At 39.4% G+C, this 23,059-nt stretch overlaps 1 protein-coding gene across 1 annotated transcript in view; it reads right to left on the minus strand.

Annotated features, from left to right (window-relative positions):
• The window catches only part of LOC140227041 (uncharacterized), a 36,495-nt gene that overhangs the window by 9,751 nt on the left and 3,685 nt on the right, over nt 1–23,059 (minus strand). Inside the window, exons 2-3 of the mRNA XM_072307472.1 lie at nt 18,325–18,540; nt 1,063–1,140 (exon numbers count right to left, since the gene is read on the minus strand). Of these exons, the coding sequence (XP_072163573.1) occupies nt 1,063–1,140; nt 18,325–18,540 (294 nt within the window). The remainder of the gene's footprint in view (nt 1–1,062; nt 1,141–18,324; nt 18,541–23,059) is intronic.

The raw sequence follows: 23,059 nt of genomic DNA on the forward strand, positions 1-23,059 counted from the left end.
ACGCTCTGGAGGTGGTCTCGGTCGCGGCCGAGCCGCGGCTGAGCCCGGCCTTTTCTCAGACCCCGTTTACAGTGCGGGGCTGGGCCGAGCCGCGGCCGAGCCTAACCTCAATTGCGGGGCCGAGCCCCGCAATTTTGTCGGTTTACAATACCGGGCTAGGCCGCGCTTTTAATTTAAACCTTTCAATATTTTGTCGTAGTGGCGCTCTGCTTGTAAACAAACGCAATTTGGTAAAGTCTGGTTTTCAGACCCTTTGCCAACTGGATTCCGTGACGACATAGTCGCCGTTCTGGCAAAGGCCTTTGCCGAAGGAAGAATCCTTTGCAGGACAATGCCACCTTAAACTATACTAGTTTTCGACGTTGAGGGGATTAATATCCTCAATAACGAAATAGTACGGGCAGAGGGTTTGGAAGCCAGACGAAAATTGGCCGCGCATTTGGCCCATTTGGCCCGAGCCTCGCACTGTAAACGGGGTCCTAGTGTAAACGCAAACTGGGCCAAATGCGGGGCAATTTTCGTCTGGCTTCCAAACCGTCTGTCTATACTATTTCGGTATTAACCCCCTCAACGTCGAAAACTAGTATAGTTTAAGGTGGTTTTGTCCTGCAAAGGATTTTTCTTCGGCAAAGGCCCCTGCCCGAACGGCGACGTCGTCGCCACGGAATCCAGTTGGCAAAGGGTCTGAAAACCAGACTATACCAAATTGCGTTTGTTTACAAGCAGAGCGCCACTACGACAAAATATTGAAAGGTTTGAATTAAAAGCGCGGCCGATCCCGGAGGTGTAAACGGACAAAATTGCGGGGCTCGGCCCCCCAATTGAGGCTGGGCTCGGCCGCGTAAGGTAAGGTTTCAATAAACACTTCCAAACACCCCAGTTATGAAAACCAAAGAATCCGAACTTGAGAATGGAAATATCTATCAAACCCGAAAGAGGCATTATAATATGCTAATAATAATTGTGCTTCCAGACATTGATCTAGACACGTCGCTAGATAAGCCGTGCCATAAAACTCCAAACTCTCCCAATATAAACCATAGTTTTCATGCAAATTCTCACCTCGGCATTTCAGTCTAACAACTTGGTTCGAGGGACATCCGATGGTTGTCAATGAGCACTCCTCGAGGAACTTGTCAGCTATCGATTGATATTGAATAGTAATACAAAATTATGTTTCATTCAGGGAACCCAAAACCCAAAGAGAAGTGTGGATTGAGTGAATACAGCAACATTAGTCATGTTAGTTGAACACATCAGTGAAAGTTTGAGGAAAATCGGACAAGCGATGCAGAAGTTATGGATTTGTAATGCTTTTCCGTTGGTACCGCTGGATGAGGAAACTAGCATAATGAATGAGCACTTAATCAACCGTTATACAAGAAAGCAGGAGGAATAATTTTCATTATACCCTTAACATATGTGACCCTGCACCACAAAACCAACAAAAAGTCGCCAGACATGGGTTTTTAGTTAAGGGCAGATTCTGAAAGCTCAGGCACTGAGCTTTAAAATGATGTATAACTCAATTCCAATGGACTCCCCTAACCTACCCAAATTCTGGAAAGCGGCTCTGAAGTACACGGTCTATTCAAGCGCCTAATCGTTACCGATCCGTGCTAGCTGTGCCATGAAAGGGACAATCACAGGCTGTAAAATCACCGAAGCAACAACAATAAAGGACTTATCAGATTGACTTGAAATTGAGCATGATCTATTAACACATTCTGCCCATGAATAATGCTAACTTTCAAATCAGTAGTGTCATCCTTTCAAAAGTTATTAGACTAGAAAGTGAAGAGTGTGAAAAGGATTTCAAGAAATGAAAAGGGACCTCTAAGACATACCAGATCACTGTAATTTTTATGAAAGATTAAATTTTTGTGGAATTCCATTTGAATTCCATTTTTTCTTTGAACTGTTGTCCACATGACGTAATAACCTCTAGTAGTCTCCTCATCCAGCGGTTTTAACGCCAAAACTTTAAAAATTCATAACTTTTGCATCGATTCTACGATTTTCCTCAAACTTTTACTGATGTTTTCTACTAATGTTAAGTACTGTTTTTACTCAATCTACATTTCTCTTTGGGTTTTGGTTTCCTTTGATCTAGGTATAACAAGAACATAAAAGATTAATCAAAATACTTTACGGTGACTTGACTTATTTCATTGCCGAAGTGAGAGAGAGAGTGATTGTTTGTGTCTATGAACATTTAGGACAGTTTAGCTATACTTAGGAGAGGATTTATTGTGCAGCTCCCGACAATGTCCGATTTCATTGAAATAATCATGACAACATTTGCTTATCACTGCGCCATATCCTCGCTCAAGCTGTGAGACGAATATGGACAAGAAATAAAAAGACAAATTGCGTCAAGAAATATGGAAAATATCACACTCTTCGTGTAAGAATTAAATCTTTGCTTGTTTACATTTGTTTTGCTTTTCGTACAACCTGCAAAGGAATGTACGCTGTTGTGAAGACTAAACAGAACATAATAAAACTGCAAAAAAAAAAAAAAAAACGAAAATACAAGTTCAAGTGATACTACAGCATAATAATCATCCATCTCCCAGGGTTGTGCTTTCAAAATGTAGATTTTGCAATACTGATTAAAATGCAGTGGGAAAAAGATGTATGATAGAGCTGACACGTGCAGTTGTATTTCTTATATGAGTATTGCAAAATTCGAAATTAGTCCTACGAAATTTGGTTGACATTGGTGCAATTACCGACATGCCATGTACACGAATATTCTGTTCATCACAATAAGAATATGAAGCACTGAACTGTTAACTAGTTTTCGAAATATCAAATGTTAATTTTCTACACTTCAGTTGTTTATTGTTTTTGAAAAGTTCAGAATTTGATATATTCGTATAGGAATATCCAAATTTCTCTGAAAAGAAAAAAAAAAATGGATATTTACATCAATCCCGAAAGGTACGAAGTGTTATTATCATGGGGCCAACTAACCATATTATTTACATAACCAAAGATGAATGAACACCTTACCAAGATGGAGCATTGATAGAGACAGATCATTTTCAGTCGTTGTGACTACAGTTTTAATTAAATATAGTTAGAGTAGTTTATCTTAAAGCGGGGTTCCCACTATCGTACGATCTATTGCGAACGCCACGATTGGACATTCGTAACTGATCGCAGAAGTTTCGTTGAACTCGTCTGAAATTTCACGTTTGGATAAGAGGTTATGCGAGGGTTGACAGGTTAAGAATGATGAGAACGTGACCTTTGCAGTACTGCGAATGACGATTACATTATCATCAGATAGAAAGCATCACCTAGGCCAGCCACAACCCCTCCTCTAATTTAACCTAAAGAAATTATTAGAATATTGAATCAACGTGCTCATCCCCCCCAAAAAAAAAAAAAAAACAAAACAAACAAACGAATACACAAGATCAGATCATTGCCCCATCTTCTCCGGAAAAAAGGATCAAGACAAATGGTTTCACCTTTCTTTGAAATACATGAAGAAAATATGATGAAATTCATGCTAAAAAAAGAGAATAGGCTCTTTTTGAATGCTGGCATAATATGTGCTATACGTTCAATATAAGAAAGTTGGCCGAACTCAGTGGCGTAACTACGAGGGGGGGGGGGCATGGGGGGGGGGAAGTGCCCCCCCCCCCAATCCGCTGGTAAAAAAAAAAAAGAAAAAAGAAAAAAAAACTACCAAAATGGTAAAACATGAAAGGATGATCAAGAAAAAAGATATTTTTCTAAGATCTCTTTTAACCATATAACTCAAGAGGTATTATAATGAAACATTGTTCAAAAAGCCCGGAGACGACAAAAGATTGTGATTCAGCGTGATTCCTGGTTGGCATTTTGAATATAAGCAGGATGTGCGCAGTGTATTTAGAACATCGGAATGGCAAAAAGGGTCGCTGCAATGTTACGCAATGCGATGTTTGATAGGTTGTGCGCATTTGCTATCAAAGCTTGATCATTGATTTTGCAGTGTTGCTTTACATACTAGTCTATATGAAAATGCCTTGCATTGCCAATAATAAGACTTGACCTTGGCTATTTCCTAACTTTTCCATCTATATGAAACACACACACTCACAAACGCAAACAAATTAGGGGTTGCTCTATATAAAGTGCAGATTTTGGACATCCTTCTCCCGCTTGGTCACTTCGACGCCCAATCGCTGGTCATACTCCCCCAATCATGAACATAAAGCAACACCCTTGACTACCAGTGGCGGATCCAGGGGGCGCACCAGGCGCCCCCTCCCTCCAAAATGGAAAAAAAAAATACATGTAGCTACAAACGGCAGTTTTCAGTCCAAGCAAGTACCCTGTGAGGGATAAACCTGAAATACCCTCTCAGTCTCAGGGCTATTCAGCGGCTCAACGAAACGTTGCGATCGTTATCTCTATTCTCATTGCCGGTGTCACAGTCGATCCGTTCCGGGTTCCGGGGGAACCGATATACTGGCTGAAACCAGTCGATTAGTTCCGCGGAACGAATATACCGCGCAATAGGCAGTACGCAGAAACGTTCCGCAACCGCCGATCCTATCCGGGTTGTGCGAGTAGGCCTCATTAAAAACAAAATAATATCTGTTTAAGCTATTTCTTCATTTTTAAAATGATATCAAGGACAAACCTGTTTTTACATTCTGATAATGTCCCTTTAAATGAATCATATTATAGCAAAAATATTAAATCAAAAATGCAATCATAAGCAAACATACATTACAAAGTATGACATTCAATGTTAATTAACAAACTAATAAAGATATACACACATACTGGAATTACAAAGTTATGTTTGCATGGTAAAAATGAGAACTACCCTGCATACACTTGTCGTCTCTTCTTCTCTTCTTCTCTGACCAGGAGCATTGCTTGTAGACTTTCAAAGACCACTCTAAAATATCTTCAAAAATACTTATTATAATTACAAGTACGTAATTATGCATAATGCAAAGAATATAAGACAAAATGAAACAAACAACAGAGACACAACAGCGTGACGTGACTAAACTGAGGGGAATATACGAATGAAAGGATTAGAGCAAAAACAAAATTAAAGGAAGAAGGAGAGAACGAGAGTGAGAGAGAATGCCTACACGCTGAACAGGATAAACGGAAGAGGAGATTTATTGATTGATTTCTCAAATTGCCCACTCTGGAAATTCTTTATACTTTGGATATCGCAACAAAATTAACATTCAATACATTACAGGTACACCACAATCAGACATGTCAGAGTACAAAATGAAACTCACTCACATTAACATACAGTAACGTATGCAACATAATAACATAATACATTAACCCGACATTTACAACTACATGTATACAAAAACTATTAATATACAGCTGTAATTCACTTTCATATAATTATTCCACTCATAAATGTGACCGTGCACCTCAAAACGAACATAAAGTCGCACACACTGATTTTGCGTGAGGACTAAAAATAAGTGAAATGGGTCAACCTAGCCGAACTTGACTTCTTTATATTTTCTGAAAGAGCGGATCTTCTTTTACATTATGCTAAAATTTGGTATCATAAAACAGGCAGGAAAGTGTGTTTTTTTAGCAGTTTATCTCGAAAATTTTTGGTAGAATAGTGTGATTACGTGTGTCTTTAGAATCCCTTTTTCATTTCAGAAAAACCTTGTCCACACTTCTCACTTTCAGCTCTAATAACTTTTGAAAGGATAGTGCTACTGCTTTGGAAGTTGGCATTAATTATGGACAGAATGTGTTAATGAGGCATGTTTAATTTCAATTTAATCTGATAATCCCTTCATTGTTGCTACTCTGGTGGTTTACTTCCTGTTTTTTTGTCCCATTCATCGCACAGCCAGCACGGTTTGGTAAAGATTAGAGCGCTTGAATAGACACTGTACTTTACAGCCTCTTTTCTCAGTTCACACTTTCCCTGACTTTGTGCTTTCTTTCCAATATTTAGATAGGTTAGGAGAGTCCATTTGATTTGAGTTATACATCATTTTAAAGCTTAAAGTCTGCTCTTTCAGAATATGGTCTTAACAAAAAATTCATGTCTGGCGACTTTTTGTTTGTTTTGAGGTGCAGGGTCACAAATGTATTTGATAATATCCTTTCATACATCATCATTATACACCAAACAATTATATCACCACATATCCCAATATATTTGTATAATTCACTCCCAAAAAAAAAAAAAAATATATATATATATATATATATATGAATATAATAATAATAATGATGATGATAATTATAATGATAATAATAATAACAATAATAACAATAATTACCATGGCAGCGCCTTATCAAAATAACACCAAATGTGTCTTGCATGTACACCTGTAAATCATTACATATTCCAAATTTAAAATTACATAACTTAAATACTGTGGGAATAAAAAACAAAAAAAATATAAAAAAATAACATTACCATAACAATGCTTTCTCTATCAAACACACACGAGAAACATATATCCTACAAATCTACACCTCACTTTCATCATTACCATATTTGAACTCAATTACTTCAACAGTATAAAGATAATCACTCAATATTACCATATACCCCAGATTTCATCAGAATTAATTCAGAGCTGTAGAAAAGTTCGCGACGTAAACTTTGCGACGAACCGCCCGACCGCCCGACCAACCACACACAATTCCTGTATACCTTCTTATACTCTTTGGATATGCGGGAGCATAATAATAATGATAATAATAAATACACCAAAAACTAATCATTACAACTTATCTAATTACTCTGGCATTATACGTGTGAAAGGAATCCGGGACAAAAGCACTTCTAAAACGGGTACGCTTTGTGCGAGGAGGACAGAGTCTGATACCTGATCTGTTCAGGCAATAGTAACCGTACAGACGGTGTGTTAAATCGGTCATTATCTTGTTTACCTTGACCATCATTCTTTCCACGTGTAAATCCTGTACCACTGGCAATTCCAACCCAGTGATATTATGCCACTTTCGTGGTCTATCGATTCTATAGCCTTATCCTTTTGTGTAAGATTGCCATAAAAGGATGGACCCACCTTATCTGCCCACTACACATGTATTTTTTTTTCAGTCCAAACCGATTTTGTATAATGTACTTTCAATTTCTCTTAGAATCGTTTGCTCTCTATTTCAAATGTGCTTTCTAATTATCTTGCAAAACGTTGTTTCAATCGCCCATCTCGACCAAAACTATACTGTATCTCTTTAGAATACCTTGCCTGTTTGAAGTAATCTCTGTGTATTGATAGACCGCCTCCCCAAAAGAGAAAAAAACACACACACACACACACACACACATTCATATGTACATACACACGGACACAAGATACAATAAAGACAACTGAACACACAAAAACAAAATTCATCCCGTCATCTTTAGTTGTTACAACTGAAATAATAATGCACCAAACGAACATGCATGTATGACGTTGGCGATTATATTGGTCGTTATATCGCACTAAAATGATTAGACTCTGTGCCCTGAAAATAGACAATAAAATGAAGGTGGGCTATTTGAGCTCATAGTATGTTTAATATGAAGCTCCTTGTATTACAGTAGTTAACATGAAGCATGCCGAACATCCCAATTACAGTAACTCATTCGGTTATTCTGTTCAAAATTATTCAAATCAGAGAGAGTTGGCATGACCAACGTCACATCGTGCAGAACTCTACAGAGCAAAGTTCTGTGACTGTACCATGGCCACCATGACGACGAAAGAGATAAGGGAGGGGGGGGGGGGAAAGGAATCGCTTTGTAGTCCGGGTTTCAAATTGCAACTTTGTTCGGTTGGCTGGTCAGAGAGATTTGGAGAAGTTCATTGGCTGTAGAGGGAGACTGGAAGAGTACATTTTACTGAAGGGGTGTTTCCCCATTACCACTTTGTATACATTGTATACGGAAGAGACCCGGATCGAATCGGCGGTGGGGGATCTTATCGGCGGTGAGGCAAAAATCCCGCCGATTGGATCTGGGGGATCTGATATACTGGCCAAAGTCCGCCGATAAGTTCCGGCGGAACTTATCGACTGGCCGGAACGGATCGCCTGTGACACCGGTCGTTCCGATTTATGACTGGAAATTCTGCGGATTTTACTGGCTCGTGCGAGCGCTGCACACTCGGCGTGAGCTGGGTGGCCTTGTACACCCACATGCATGCACATACCAGCCAGAGAGATACCACACACAGTCTTCACATCCACCAAGTATTGTAGTAACCCGCGCTAAGATGGTTTTAAAAATTTTTACAAAATCGAAAACTACACTAAGTGCACATAGTGGTTGCAGGATGATAACACCGTAAACAAAATACACAGTCCCCCACACTCACGTACGCACACAAGCACAAGCACCCACAGCAAAGGGTGTCAACAACATCAAAAGCAAAAACAAAACGAAAACTGGCATCATTCAGAACGTACTGAATTCGAGTATCAAGATACAGTTGTGACTTGTATCTTGAGAAGAACGTATAACCATTTTTCTTTTCAAATCATGTTCATGATGTATCAATTAATAAATCTGTATTTAATAGTCACATCCAGTATCAAACCGTATCACTCTGTGACTGAGAAAACAGCCATCTGCAGTGTGGACATTATATGCGCATCTATAATATAAGAGTAAGAATATAGACGATCAAACGCAATTTCAAAACCCAGTTTTGGCAACTGAATAGATTTCGTTCTCCTACCTGCCCGTGGCCGGTACACTTGCCGAACTGTAAAGACGATGGTATCACACATCTCCTCATCTGGAACTACAGCTGTATTTTCAGTTATGATTCTATCACAGTCCCAAGTAGATATAACACAAACGCCATCTTAGTCTTCAAAAGATGCTATCGATGCAGTCATGGCAGCGTATATTCCATACCATCAGGGAGGTGGAAAGAGAATTGAATTATGCCTAGCTAGTGCACAGGGATAAACTGTACGTGCAGTGCTAATGGTCTCAGTGGCAGCTGACTGGTATCAAGGAAACCCGAATAAGGAATTAAGATAAAAACACAAAAACAACATCACTCCCCTACCCCCACCGAAGAACCGTGGGAGACTGCCTTTTCAATGTCACAGCACTTTCCCAAGATCGACGCAGGGACGTGATCAATGCACATTTGACTTTTCTGATAAACTGCATTGATACCATCTTTTAATGTCCCCTGAAGATCATACTATAAAGATGTAAGCATCGATTTCATCATGCATAATGTATTTCCAAAATTTACAGTTGTGATTACATGTACATTATATCAAATGTGAGATGAGTGGGGTTCCTTCATACAGCAGCGAACGTTAGCCCACGAAAGCGGCAACCAAGCAAGCAAGGCGAGCCAGAGAGCAGTACGATCACCATTCCACGTGGGCTAACTGCACGGAGGCAAGCGGTGTGTGCGCGTTTTTTCTCTGTTTCAGTAGCGATAGCCTGACAAATTCAGGCCGGATTGAATGAGGCTAAGTGGACAAAATTTTCGAACATGTTGTGCTATGACAGAGATCGTGTGAATTTTGCTCACCGCGGAGTATCCTGCAAAAGGGTCTATGAAAGGAAAGACTAATAATCTTCATTCTGAGGGAAAACGAGCGCAATCCGCGGTGAGCAAAATACACCGTGTGTGTTTAAACACACGCATGTCGAAGCGGTTTTGTCAGTTCCCATAGACTTTACACGTGAAGGCGATTCGCTTGGCACTGAGCCAGGTTCGGCGAGCTCGCTCGGTCCTCCCGTTTTATCCTCTATAGGGTATTTCGGCGTTATCCCTCACAGGGTATTTGCTTGGACTGGTTTTGGGACTGTAAAATGTCAACATTTTCAAGCTCGTTCGCTTCGCTCGCTCGCATTTAACCGTTATATGCCATTGTCCTAATGTTACTGCCAATAATTGCCAGCAGTTGCGCCCCCCCCCCCCCTCCTGAGTTTCCAAAGCGAAAATATAGCTACAAACGGCAGTTTTGGGACTGTAAAATGTCAAAATTTTCAAGCTCGCTCGCATTTAATCGTTATGCCATTCTCTTGATGTTACTGCCAGCAATTGCCAGTAGTTGCGCCCGGTGCGCCCCTTCTCCTTAATTTCCAAAGCGAAAAAATATAGCTACAAACGGCAGTTTTGGGACTGTAAATGTCAAAATCTTCAAGCTCGCTCGCACTTAATCGTTATGCCATTCTCCTGATGTTACTGCCAGTAATTGCCAGCAGTTGCGCCCGGTGCGCCCCCCCCCCCTCCCGAATTTCCAAAGCGAAAAAAATATAGCTACAAACGGCAGTTTTGGGACTGTAAAATGTCAAAATTTTCAAGCTCTCTCGCTTCGCTCGCTCGCATTTATTCGTTATGCCATTCTCCTGATGTTACTGCCAGCAATTGCCAGCAGTTGCGCCCGGTGCGCCCCTTCTCCTTAATTTCCAAAGCGAAAAAATAAAGCTACAAACAGCAGTTTTGGGGCTGTAAAAGATCAAAATCTTCAAGCTTGCTCGCTTCGCTCGCTCGCATTTATCGTTATGCAATTCTCCTGATGTTGCTGTCAGTACAGTAATTGCCAGCAGTTGCGCCCGGTGCGCCCCCTCCCCATAATTTCCAAAGCAAAAATATATAGCTACAAACGGCAGTTTTGGGTTATAAAATGTCAAAATTTTCAAGCTCTCTCTCTCTTCGCTCGCTCGCATTTAATCGTTATGCAATTCTCCTGATGTTGCTGTCAGTACTAGTAATTGCCAGCACTTGCGCCCGGTGCGTGATTGTGATTCAGCGTGATTCCTGGTTGGCATTTTGAATATAAGCAGGATGTGCGCAGTGTATTTAGAACATCGGAATGGCAAAAAGGGTCGCTGCAATGTTACGCAATGTGATGTTTGATAGGTTGTGCGCATTTGCTATCAAAGCTTGATCATTGATTTTGCAGTGTTGCTTTACATACTAGTCTATATGAAAATGCCTTGCATTGCCAATAATAAGACTTGACCTTGGCTATTTCCTAACTTTTCCATCTATATGAAACACACACACTCACAAACGCAAACAAATTACGGGATGCTCTATATAAAGTGCAGATTTTGGACATCCTTCTCCCGCTTGGTCACTTCGACGCCCAATCGCTGGTCATACTCCCCAATCATGAACATAAAGCAACACCCTTGACTACCAGTGGCGGGATCCAGGGGCACAGCAGGCGCCCCCTCCCTCCAAAGCGGAAAAAAAAAAATGTAGCTACAAACGGCAGTTTTGGGACTGTAAAATGTCAACATTTTCAAGCTCGCTCTCTTCGCTCGCTCGCATTTAACCGTTATATGCCATTGTCCTAATGTTACTGCCAATAATTGCCGGCAGTTGCGCCCCCCCCCCCCCTCCTGAGTTTCCAAAGCGAAAATATAGCTACAAACGGCAGTTTTGGGACTGTAAAATATCAAAATTGTCAAGCTCGCTCGCATTTAATCTTTACGCCATTCTCCTGATGTTACTGCCAGCAATTGCCAGTAGTTGCGCCCGGTGCGCCCCTTCTCCTTAATTTCCAAAGCGAAAAAATATAGCTACAAACGGCAGTTTTGGGACTGTAAAATGTCAAAATCTTCAAGCTCGCTCGCTTCTCTCGCTCGCATTTAATCGTTATGCAATTCTCCTGATGTTGCTGTCAGTTATTGCCAGCAGTTGCTCCCGGTGCACCCCCTCCCCTTAATTCCCAAAGCGAAAAAATAAAGCTACAAACGGCAGTTTTGGGACTGTAAATATCAAAATTTCAAGCTCGCTCGCACTTAATCGTTATGCCATTCTCCTGATGTTACTGCCAGTAATTTCCAAAGCGAAAAAAAATATAGCTACAAACGGCAGTTTTGGGACTGTAGAATGTCAAAATTTTCAAGCTCTCTCGCTTCGCTCGCTCGCATTTATTCGTTATGCCATTCTCCTGATGTTACTGCCAGCAATTGCCAGCAGTTGCGCCCGGTGCGCCCCTTCTCCTTAATTTCCAAAGCGAAAAAATAAAGCTACAAACGGCAGTTTTGGGGCTGTAAAATATCAAAATCTTCAAGCTCGCTCGCTTCGCTCTCTCGCATTTAATCGTTATGCAATTCTCCTGATGTTGCTGTCAGTACAGTAATTGCCAGCAGTTGCGCCCGGTGCGCCCCCCTTCCCCCCCCCCCCCAAATTTCCAAAGCGAAAAAAAAATATAGCTACAAACGGCAGTTTTGGGACTGTAAAATGTCAAAATAATCGTTATGCAATTCTCCTGATGTTGCTGTCAGTAATTGCCAGCAGTTGCGCCCGGTGCGCCCCCTCCCCGTAATTTCCAAGCAAAAATATATAGCTACAAACGGCAGTTTTGGGTTATAAAATGTTAAAATTTTCAAGCTCTCTCTCTTCGCTCGCTCGCATTTAATCGTTATGCAATTCTCCTGATGTTGCTGTCAGTACTAGTAATTGCCAGCAGTTGCGCCCGGTGCGCCCCCTCCCAATAATTTCCAAAACGAAAATATATAGTGCGACGAATTTTCTGGGTGCGTTCGTGATGATAGTTGTGGATGCATGTCATGAATGGCGAGGGTTCAAATTGTGATTTCACGCACACGCATATCCCATACAATTCGTCGTAGAGGAGAGTTGAATTAATAACAAGAGAAGTATCGAGTTCACTTTATTCGTATTTTATTAAAAGAAGACATCACGTACTGAAAAGACGAGCGTCAAAACAACATCACATATGTAACAGCGAGACATTAAAAGGGCTAACACATCGTGCGGTCTCGAACTACTAACTCCTAGTCCAGTCTTGTAAAAGCAGAGCGTAAAGGGAATTCTTTTCTCCTCTCTTCTCCTCTCGTAATTACCAAAACAGACGTTTATATACGATCTGGGGATGTCGCGTGCCATAAAGCTGGGCGATCCAGTTACCATGCGAACGATGTGTAACTGGGTCATCCAGTTTCTCAAAGAAGGCAGAGGCGCGTGGATGTAAAACTGGGTCATGACCTATATCTTTCTGAGATCAAGTCGGTCTGGTCTACATTCAAGCTTGGTCGAGAAAGGGCAGTTTTAGAATGAGGGCGGACCGATCTAGTGAGTATGCAACTGGACCAGCTATTTGGTATCGGGCCGAACTAGTTCTATGGATGGAGAATCAGATCAGGGATGCATTATTAGATGAAACTGTAACAGTTCGAAACATGATGGTGTCAGCATTTAACAATCACATCGAAGGGGTCAAACAGGGTTCGTGAATACACATGACGAAATATTCTAGGTGAATAGTGGTACACGTACAACATAATCGTATGCGGCATTATTCTTATTTCAAAAACCGTCACAATAGCTACAAACGGCAGTTTTGGGACTGTAAAGACAAAATTTTCAGGCTCGCTCGCTTCGCTCGCTCGCATTTAATCGTTATGCCAATCATGTTACTGCCAGCAACTGCCAGCAGTTGCGCCCAGTGCAACGCCCTTAATTTCAAAAGCAAATATATTATTATATATAGCTACAAACGGCAGTCTGGGGACTGTAAAATGTCAAAATTTTCAAGCTCGCTCGCATTTATTTATACCGTTATGCAATTCTGATGTTGCTGCCATGAGGTGCCCCCCCCCCCCAATGTCTTGACCCACGGTACACCACTGGCCGAACTGATTGCAATTGTTTGTGTGTTTGATTTCATATTCGCATAGTATGTATCATAGGCATTTTTATTTCAAAATGTCGTTATCTCATGTGGTATTGAAAGTTTGGTTTGTTTGGCTTGATTTATTGTTTTATTCAACAATGTTTAAGAAAACCGTCATACACACACAACAGAAATGAAACTCCCCTAAAATAATGTCATTTTTTTTTTTACAAAAAAAAAAAAGTCTTAAGCAAAATTATTCGCAGGGGTATTGCTATACTTATTGACTAACTTCTATATGAAAAATAATGACACTGGTCTTTACACGGGTGACCTTACATCCACGACAATGGTCACTTTTCAAAAGTCACAAAAGTTACTTTGTGGGGTATTTGGAACATTAGGCCAAAAAAAAAAATGGTTTGTTTGCCCTTCGCGACCGACCGAAAATCACGGAAATTTCGGGTCGCGTTTTTTTTTTTTTTTTTTTTTTTTTTTTTGCTCTTTCAAGTTTATTTTTTTCCACAAATTTCATCTTCTACAAATTTATGAATGGTTTTAAACCCAAAATTATCCATTTTAAGCTAGAGAAAGAATAAAAAAAAAGTCTAAAAATGTTTTTTTTTTTTTCATCTCATTGACCCGTCGTAATTGTGTTCGGGCCGCGGCGCGGGTCCACAGGCTACGTTTTATAGCATGCATTGCATGCTACAATAGTAGCTACCTTTTTGGCTCACATGCGTGCACGCGCACGAAATCCAATCAATGCATGTATATGCACTTAGTACAGGGCTGCACACTGGCGACCAGTTGTAACTGTCATTCGCGCTAGCTTGCGCATTGGCGCTGCTCACGCCCTGCCATGCCATGCAATACATGCAAAGCATGTACAGTGTAACTGCTTTTCGTTTGCTTGCGATCGGCGGTCATGCCAGACAAGAAGCATTGATAGAATTTGAAGCGCACGCATTTCTGGGTCATTTTACTCACGATCCGATACCGGCTTCGCAGCAGCGTGGCAGTTGACATGTTAGAACTAATTTGCTTGTGTCGATTTTTAGAAAAGTAAAAACATATTCGATATTCAGCGATACAGTAAATGGATCTGATTGCGTTCAGTTTCATTTTACACAGTCATTTCACAAATGAATATTTTCATTCGTTCAGAATGATCTCACAATGAAGATAGGCGCAAAAAGGATCACGAAATCGGCCCTTCCGTGTACTTTTTAAGAACGCATGCACAAAATGTGAAGAGATAATACTAGGGAGAAAAAAAAAATCATGAAATCATCGCAGTCCCGCTTACATATTTGAGGTAGAAATCGTCCCAAAAAGGATCATGAATTCGGCCGGCCGCGTCATACACCTTTTAAAAGCTCATGTACGAAATGCGAAGAGATTATAGAGGAGAAAAAAAAAAAAATAAAGGACACATTTGGTACGTGCATCATAAAAGATTACAGCCGAATAAAAATTCATGAAATCAACGCAACCCCGTTGAAATTTGAGGAAATAATAGGCGCAAAAAGGATCTTGAATTCAGTCCTGCATGCCGTGTTGGTTATCGAAACGCATGCACAAATGCGACGAGATTATCGGGAGAAAAATAAAAAAACACATTTTTACCCTTCTGGTGCGTGCATTACAAAAGATTACATCCGAAGTAATTAATGAAATCGCCACAAACCCGCTGATATTTGAGGTAGAAATAGGCGCAAAAAGGAACGTGAATTCGGCCGTGTCGTATACCTTTTCAGAACGCATGTACGAAATGGGAAGTGATTAGCGGGAGAAAAATAAAGGACACATTTTCATCCCCTTTTGGCGCTTGCATCATATAGATTACAGCCGAGTAGTAATTCATGAAAATTTCGCAATCCCGTTGAAATTTGAGAAAACACTAATAGGCGCAAAAAGAATCTCGAATTCGGCCCTGCATGCGCAGTGTATAGTTTTGAAAACGCATGCACAAATGCGAAGAGATTATCGGGAGAAAAATAAAGAACGCATTTTCAACCCTTCTGGTGCATGTATCACAAAAGATTACAGCCGAAATAATTAACGAAATATCGCAATCCCGCTGATATTTGATGTAGAAATAGGCGCTAAAAGGATCGTAAATGTGGCCGTGTCGTATACGCATGTACGAAATGCGAAGAGATTATAGGGAGAAAAATACAGGACACATTTTCAACCCCTTTTGGCAAGTGCATCATAAAGATTACAGCCGAATGATAATTCATAAAATCATCGCAATCCCGTTGAAGTTTGAGGAAACAATAGGCGCAAAAAGAATCATGATTTTTTGGCCGTGTCGTATATCTTTTAAGAACGCATTTACGGAATGCGAAGAGATTATGGGGAGAAAAATAAAGAACGCATTTTCAACCATTCTAGCTGGTGCGTGCATCACAAAAGATTACATCAGAAGTAATTTATGAAAACGTCAAAATCCAGCTGACATTTGAGGTAGAAATAGGCGCAAAAAAAAGTATCATGAATTCGGCCGTGTGGTACATCTTTTAAGAACGCACTTACGAAATTCGAAGAGTTTATCGGGAAAAAATAAAGGACGCATTTTCAACCCCTTTTGGCGCGTTCATCGTAAAATATTACAGCCGAAGTAATTTATGAAATCGTCACAATCCCGCTAATATTTGAGGTGGAAATGGGCGCAAAAAGGATTGCGAATTCGGCCCTGCATGTCGTGTACCTTTCAAGAACGCATGCACAAATGCGAAGAGGTTATCGGGAGAAAAATAAAGAACCCCTTGTATCGCGTGCATCAGAAAATATCACAGCTAAAATAATTCATTAAATCATCGCAATCCAACTGACCACCAAGAGCAGGTTACGCAGCAAGTTCGTACGCTGATGTTTAGAAAAGTCACAAACGCATTTGATACAATCTGATTTTGTTCATTATTATACACTAATTCACAAACAAACATTCTAATTTTTTCCTGTCTTTATTTTTAAATTTCTTGTGCAATAAATAATGCAAGTTTGAAAAAAATATTAATAAAATGTACACGGGGGGGGGTACATCCATAAAAAACAAGAAAATAAGTTTGCAAGTCATTTAATGTTTTTTATGTTGTCGTTGTTGACCGGTAAATTTTCTGTTCGGACCTGTAAAAAATGGTAAAACGGGGCATTTACCGGCCCGACACAGACAGGTCGGACCGGCAGAAAAAATGGGTTAGTGTGCAGCCCTTCACAAGATGGCTACTTTTGCAGCATCCGTTACCAGCTGTCATGGCACCAAAACTGTTTGGAGTTCAGTTGCCAGCATCTCACTGGAAGGTACTTTTTTTTGGAGCTGTTTGCAAAATTTAACAAAGATGAACGTTATAAGTGTCTGTCAGTGAGTGTTTCTGCCTCGCGTAACGGGCCCTGGCAAGACGTAAATTTGAATGAATCTCTCGGAGTTTTGAGTGCATTGACATGGAAAAAAGGGTACCCTGTATTAAAAAAAAAAAAAAAAAAAAAAAAAAAAAAAACCGACCTACCGACCCTCTTGGGTTTTGACAATTAAGGGCAAACAAACAATTTTTTTTTTTGGCCTTATGCTTCTGGTCGATGTTTCAGTGGTGTTGCTTTTTTAGATTTCATTGTGCCACCCCTCCCTTATTCAACCTCGCGGAATACAAAATATATACGATTTGCGAGTAAAAGAATAAAAAGTCGATCCCGATCAACACGATTAAGAAGCACGATTAGATAAGACTTGCTGCGTTTTGATACGATCCAAGACAATCTGATGCGATGATCACGATCAAAAATTAATCGTGTTAATCGTAGAAAATTTTTGAACGGTTCAAAAATTTTCTACGATTAACGCGATTGCCATGATTGACCTCAAGATATGATACAATCTAATACGATCTGATAAGATCACCACGATCGCTTCACGATAAAGACCACGATTTCAATCGTGGCGCCAATCGTGATATTGGGAACCACACTTTAAAATAATGAACAAAAATCGTAAAGAAAGAATCAATTGGGCTAAGGATTCAAATTGTGATTTTTTTTTTCATTTGTAAAAATGTCAGTGTTTTAACGGTATTACAGTTTGATAATATGAGGAATCACATGTATTACTAGCAATATTCGACGTATAGATATTTCTTACGAGAGTGGGATACATCAAATTTGAATCGACGCAAGTGATAGCTGAAATGAATTCGGGGCGTCACAGAAATACATGTACATGAAATACAACGGAATTCTTTAATTGCACGATAATGCTTCAAAAATCGATGTCCATTATATATTACGCAAGTTGGGGATTTGGACTTTTTGGGAATGGATTGCTTTGTTTGGACAAAAACAAAATGCAAGAATGATAAAGAACTGCAGTATGCTTCAATTTATAGTGTCCTGGCACAAAGACGCAAACACTCTGCAAAGATCATAATAGAAATGAAGGTGTTTCTTCTTGTCTGTTTAATTGTACTCGTGAACTGCTTGGAAAATGGTTAGTTTAAAAAAAAAAATCTTTAATTCCATAAATCTGCATTCTAGAGCTAGCTAGCTCTGAGGACCGATCCGAAGGAGGACTGCCATTTTTTTTTCACTGCAAACTAATGACAAAAAAAAAAAACAAAACAACAAACAACCCAAACTTGAATGAAACAAAACAAATGAAGCACAACATGTCGGTCGTAGCAAAGTCTCGGTCATACATGTAGGTCAATAATGTTTATATGTACTCACCGTCAGCACATCGTAACTGAATAAACCCGTTTATTGTCACAATGCCGGGCAATGTCTGATTCAAGTATTCTTCCACGGCTGGAAAGCCGAGTCTTCGGCAAAGCGAATCAGCAGCTCTATCATCAAATCCCTCAGGGCACACATATGTGTTTGTTTCAAAGACCACAAACCCGTCATACGGCGAACGTCCATTAACCAGTTTCACTGATGAATTTTCTTGATGAGGAAGAAACCAATTAGCTATTATGGCAAATAATATAGTTTTACATATATGTGATGTATGTATCACTTCCCTATGTTCATGTGTGATTTGACGAATAGGCTTTTTAATAGTCAAAACAATTTTCCACCTCAATCCCTTCACCCTTTAACAGGTTTTTAACTGCCACATTAGCGTTAGACTTGGCACACTTAGTTACAACACTCTACAATGCATTTATAAAGGCGTCAAACCACTGATTGATTTGTAGTTTTATACACATTTCACTTTATAAATCAAGAGAAGGAAAGTTAATAAAAGCCGGCTTCTTTGGAATAAGCATGGGTGAAATTTAGAGTGTTTTAAGGGATCTTCATATTTCAATACCTCAACCTTATGCTCTGTTCTCAAAGGCACGTTATTGGAATAACTCCAACATCATTTTATTTTTTGTTTATTTTATTTTTTTTTTTAGGTTTGTGCATTGTATTGCATTAGACAATCAATTGCAAACCAAATTGCCACTGATTGACAAATTACCCTATAACCTACATCGACGTAAATAAGCACTGAATTGATTAGTGTTTAAGTAGTGGCCATGATAAGAAGGATTAGAACCAACACTCGGTGGTCTAGGTGGTCTAGTGGAGATGACACCTCTCCAGAGATCAGGAGGTCATAGGTTCGAATCCTGCTCGAGTTTATACGCCAATATTTTTTTTCTTTAATCATTGCTACTACTAAAACACTGATCAATTCAGTGCTTATTTACGTCGTTGTAGGGCAATTGTCAATCAGCTGCAATGAAAACATTTCGAGGAAAAGAATTTGATTCGATTTATTGATTAATTGGTTTCTGTATTATCATTGTACATGAGCATACATGTACGTGTATATTGATATACATACGTTGATGGAGCAATACATATGCATAAATATCAGTCTTTAACAAAATATTTTTTTTCTTCATTGCCTTTAGGTGAATTTCATGAATTTGATTGGAAACCAAATGTTTCTGACAGCATGACAGATTTTCTGCCTGGGGATTACCAAAAAAAAAAGCCGGCAGAATGATATTGCGTGTGCATGTGTGTGTGTGTGTGTGTGTGCGTGTGTGAGTGTGCATTTGTGACCGTGATGACAAAACCAACAAAACGTTGCAAGCACTGATTTTGTGTGAGGACTGAATGGGTCAACCTAGCTTATTTTGACATTCTTGAGTTTTTCATATTTTCTGAAAGAGCAAGACTTCTCGGCCGTGATAAGGCAAAGGAACGTAACTCAAAATTTGGGCATTTTGAGTTATGAGCATATGGCTCCTAAATAAAATGTGCTCTTTTTAATGGTGAATGTCTCAATTCTCAAATGTTTACCATTTCAGAGGTAAAAAGCGTATCTCACACACCTTTTTCACAACGTTGCCGTTTCCAGCTAGGCAAAACAACGTAAGCTGAGATACGTATAGAAATGACAAAGAAAGCATTTTCGCTGTTACGGCAAATGAACGTATCTTTACATACACTGTTTTTTCATGGTGGTTTCTCAAGAAAAAAGAAGGAAATTGCGACGCCAAAAGAACGTATGTCATCATACAGCGCTTTGCTGTATAAAATCAGGGCCATGCGCGCTGCAGTCAGCACGGCAAAAGAACGTATGTCATCATACAGCGCTTTGCTGTATAAACTCAGGGCCATGCGCGCTACAGTCAGCACGGCAAAACAACGTATCAACATCGTGGCCATCACAACTCGACACACGCTACACTGCATAACTCTATGTGCAAGACCTACGGCTACGTGCTGCAGATCCATTTCAGCCGCGGCATGCAGTGAGTGTAGTGCCGCCGCTGATGCCGGGCCGCTTGCAACAACGGCTGCAGCAGTGCTGCAGCAGAGTACTGGTTGACTGGCAGGCAAGCTTTGCTGCAGTGTGAACCATGAAGTCATGCCAATTGTTCTGTTTTGCAGTCATGGAATGGATATTCTCCTGACCAGTTAATGCTACCACAAAGAAAATCAGCGGTAACACCGGTAAGTTTTATTTTGTTTTTGTCAGGTCTAAGTTTGATCCAGCCCGACCAGACGCCGTGCGAAGTACGGCGATTGGGCTGTACAGAGTGGACGACAGTACGCTATGCTAGTAGGGTCCAGTACTTTCAATTATAGTTTTCACTAAGATTTAAGAAAACGATGAGTAAAAAAAAAAATAAACAAAAAAACACAGCAAGCTACGAAAATAAAGAGCAAAAATAGATCTATGAGTATGACAGCCTTTCCTGTCGGTGGGCTTGGCAAAACGTGGCTCATTGGTGTGGTTGTGGTTCTACTATTAAAGGACTATGTAAATGTAGGATACTTGTACTACTACTAGTGGTCTAGTAGATCAAGTAGTGACTCTCAAAAGAAATTTACCTATGCGCAAAGGAAGTGGACCCCAATATACTGTTATGATCATCGACATCATTCGACTTGAGGTCTTCTACCTCAAATTCAGTTTTGTAAAGTAACAGCTTTATAGTAAACAGTAGACTCGACTTCAAGCAAATGACAATAACGCTTGATACTGATGAATTCCATTTAGTCTTTAGTGGCTACATGAACTGATGGCAGACGATATGTTCTAGTAATGACATTAACATCATTACTTTGGCAAGAAAAGTAGGGATAAAATGTAATGTTTGGTCTACATCTTTGGTTAAACATAAGTAGTCTTAGATGTTCTTTGTTATTTCTTGAAAGGATGAAGAATGTGATTGTGGTGTTTTCATACATACAGGAATTTACTCACTTAAAATTAGCCTAAAAAATAAGGTAATATTTAATGGTACTCTTTACCTGCTAACTATGGAGGCCTGATTTATTTTATTTATTTTCTTTTTAATTCTTTGTGCAATTTTAGTCAGCTGTACATATTCTTTAAAACATTATTTTTTTTTTTCATTTCGATACGATATAATGCATTGTTGCCATGGTAGATCCTATACATGCTAATACGTTCCACCCCTCCCCCATAAAAATGTTGAGGGCAAAAGCTTATGGAATTCAAATATTTATTCTTAAGTTAGGTGGTTTTAAACACTATGTATAGTTCAAATATTCAGACCCAATCGTCTACTTTAGGTGATATTAACATTCGTGTTGATATACATATTTGCTTGTCTCTCTTTTCAGTGTCCACACCAACCGCCAGCCTAGACCAGCACAGAAAAGGAATGCAGTGTATCAAGTACAATGAAAGGTACACGTTGAATAATCACCTATTAATTCATACAAAAAAAAAAGTATTAGGAGAAGGGGGCAGAAATGAATCCCACCTTTGTCATTATCACTAGCGACACAAGCCGGCATTTGGAAAAATAAAAAAATAAAAATAAAGGAAGGCAGAATCCATGATGATGACTCTCTGATAATTTGAGAATACCACATTTCACAGTTCATTCCTTAGCGATAAAAAATAATAATATTAAATGAAAACTTATGAAATGGTAACAATATTCTGTCTCAAAACAAACACAAAGCCTTGTGCATCCTCAAGGGGTATTTGTATGATGTTGAATAATAGATATTGTGAGTGTATTTCATTATTTGAAGAGTTTGTTTGCAAAATACGATAAGTCCATATTTCCCAAATGGAGATATTTGCGATTAAGGGTCAAGAAAAATAAAGAGAATAATAAGAAATTGTTTCCTTCTTTTGACCACAACTTCAAAAATGTTCCATTTTATGGACTGACCAGTATATGATTTAAAAGATATCATATTGTACTTTATGAGAGAGACTGTACTTCAAAATCTTCAAAAACGGACTTATCGGTTGTGCGAACAAACTCTTCATAAATACTCATTCTCATATTCTTTGCTTTTTTTAGGAGGGGGGGGGGGTCTGTGAGGGAGGATTTGTTACAAACAACCATGTCTAATGAAGAATTTAATCACATAACTAAAGCAGAATTGAAATTCACTAGCTTTCTTTTGTGGAAAATACAGAGTGCCTCATTATATTTTGTGTTAATTATTCTCTTGCGTTTCTTTTTCATTTTCCTGCAGTGGTCTACCGAGCAGTTCGAAAGCAGAGAAAGGAGCAACTATACAAATTTCAGAACAGCTCTGCACGCCCGTCAGAATCTCATGAAGGATGGAGTGGATTGTGCACTAGATCAGTCAACTCTAAAAGAAAAATAATAACACTCGGATTGTTTATATAGGATCAAGTAAATCTTTCACAGTTAAATTAAGAACTCGCAAAACTCAGCTGTGAAATGTTAATGACTATTCTTACGTTATTAAGGCACAAGAAAGATTTCTTTTTTTATATTGATATGAAACTAAAGATTCTATTTCAAAAAAGATATGATGAGGGCTTATTGCCCTTTGAAATGATGATTATCAACTTTAGGTAAGACTATCACTTGTTCATATCAAATATTGTTGTAAATGCTTGCCCTCAAAATCAATATCATGTTGATTGAAACTTGTCAACATATTTCAGAAAACCAGGGAAATAGTAACCTTTATTTCCTGCCTAATTTTGATTTAT

The sequence above is a fragment of the Diadema setosum genome, chromosome 4, assembly GCF_964275005.1.
Source record: "Diadema setosum chromosome 4, eeDiaSeto1, whole genome shotgun sequence".
NCBI classification, from domain to species: Eukaryota; Metazoa; Echinodermata; class Echinoidea; order Diadematoida; family Diadematidae; genus Diadema; species Diadema setosum.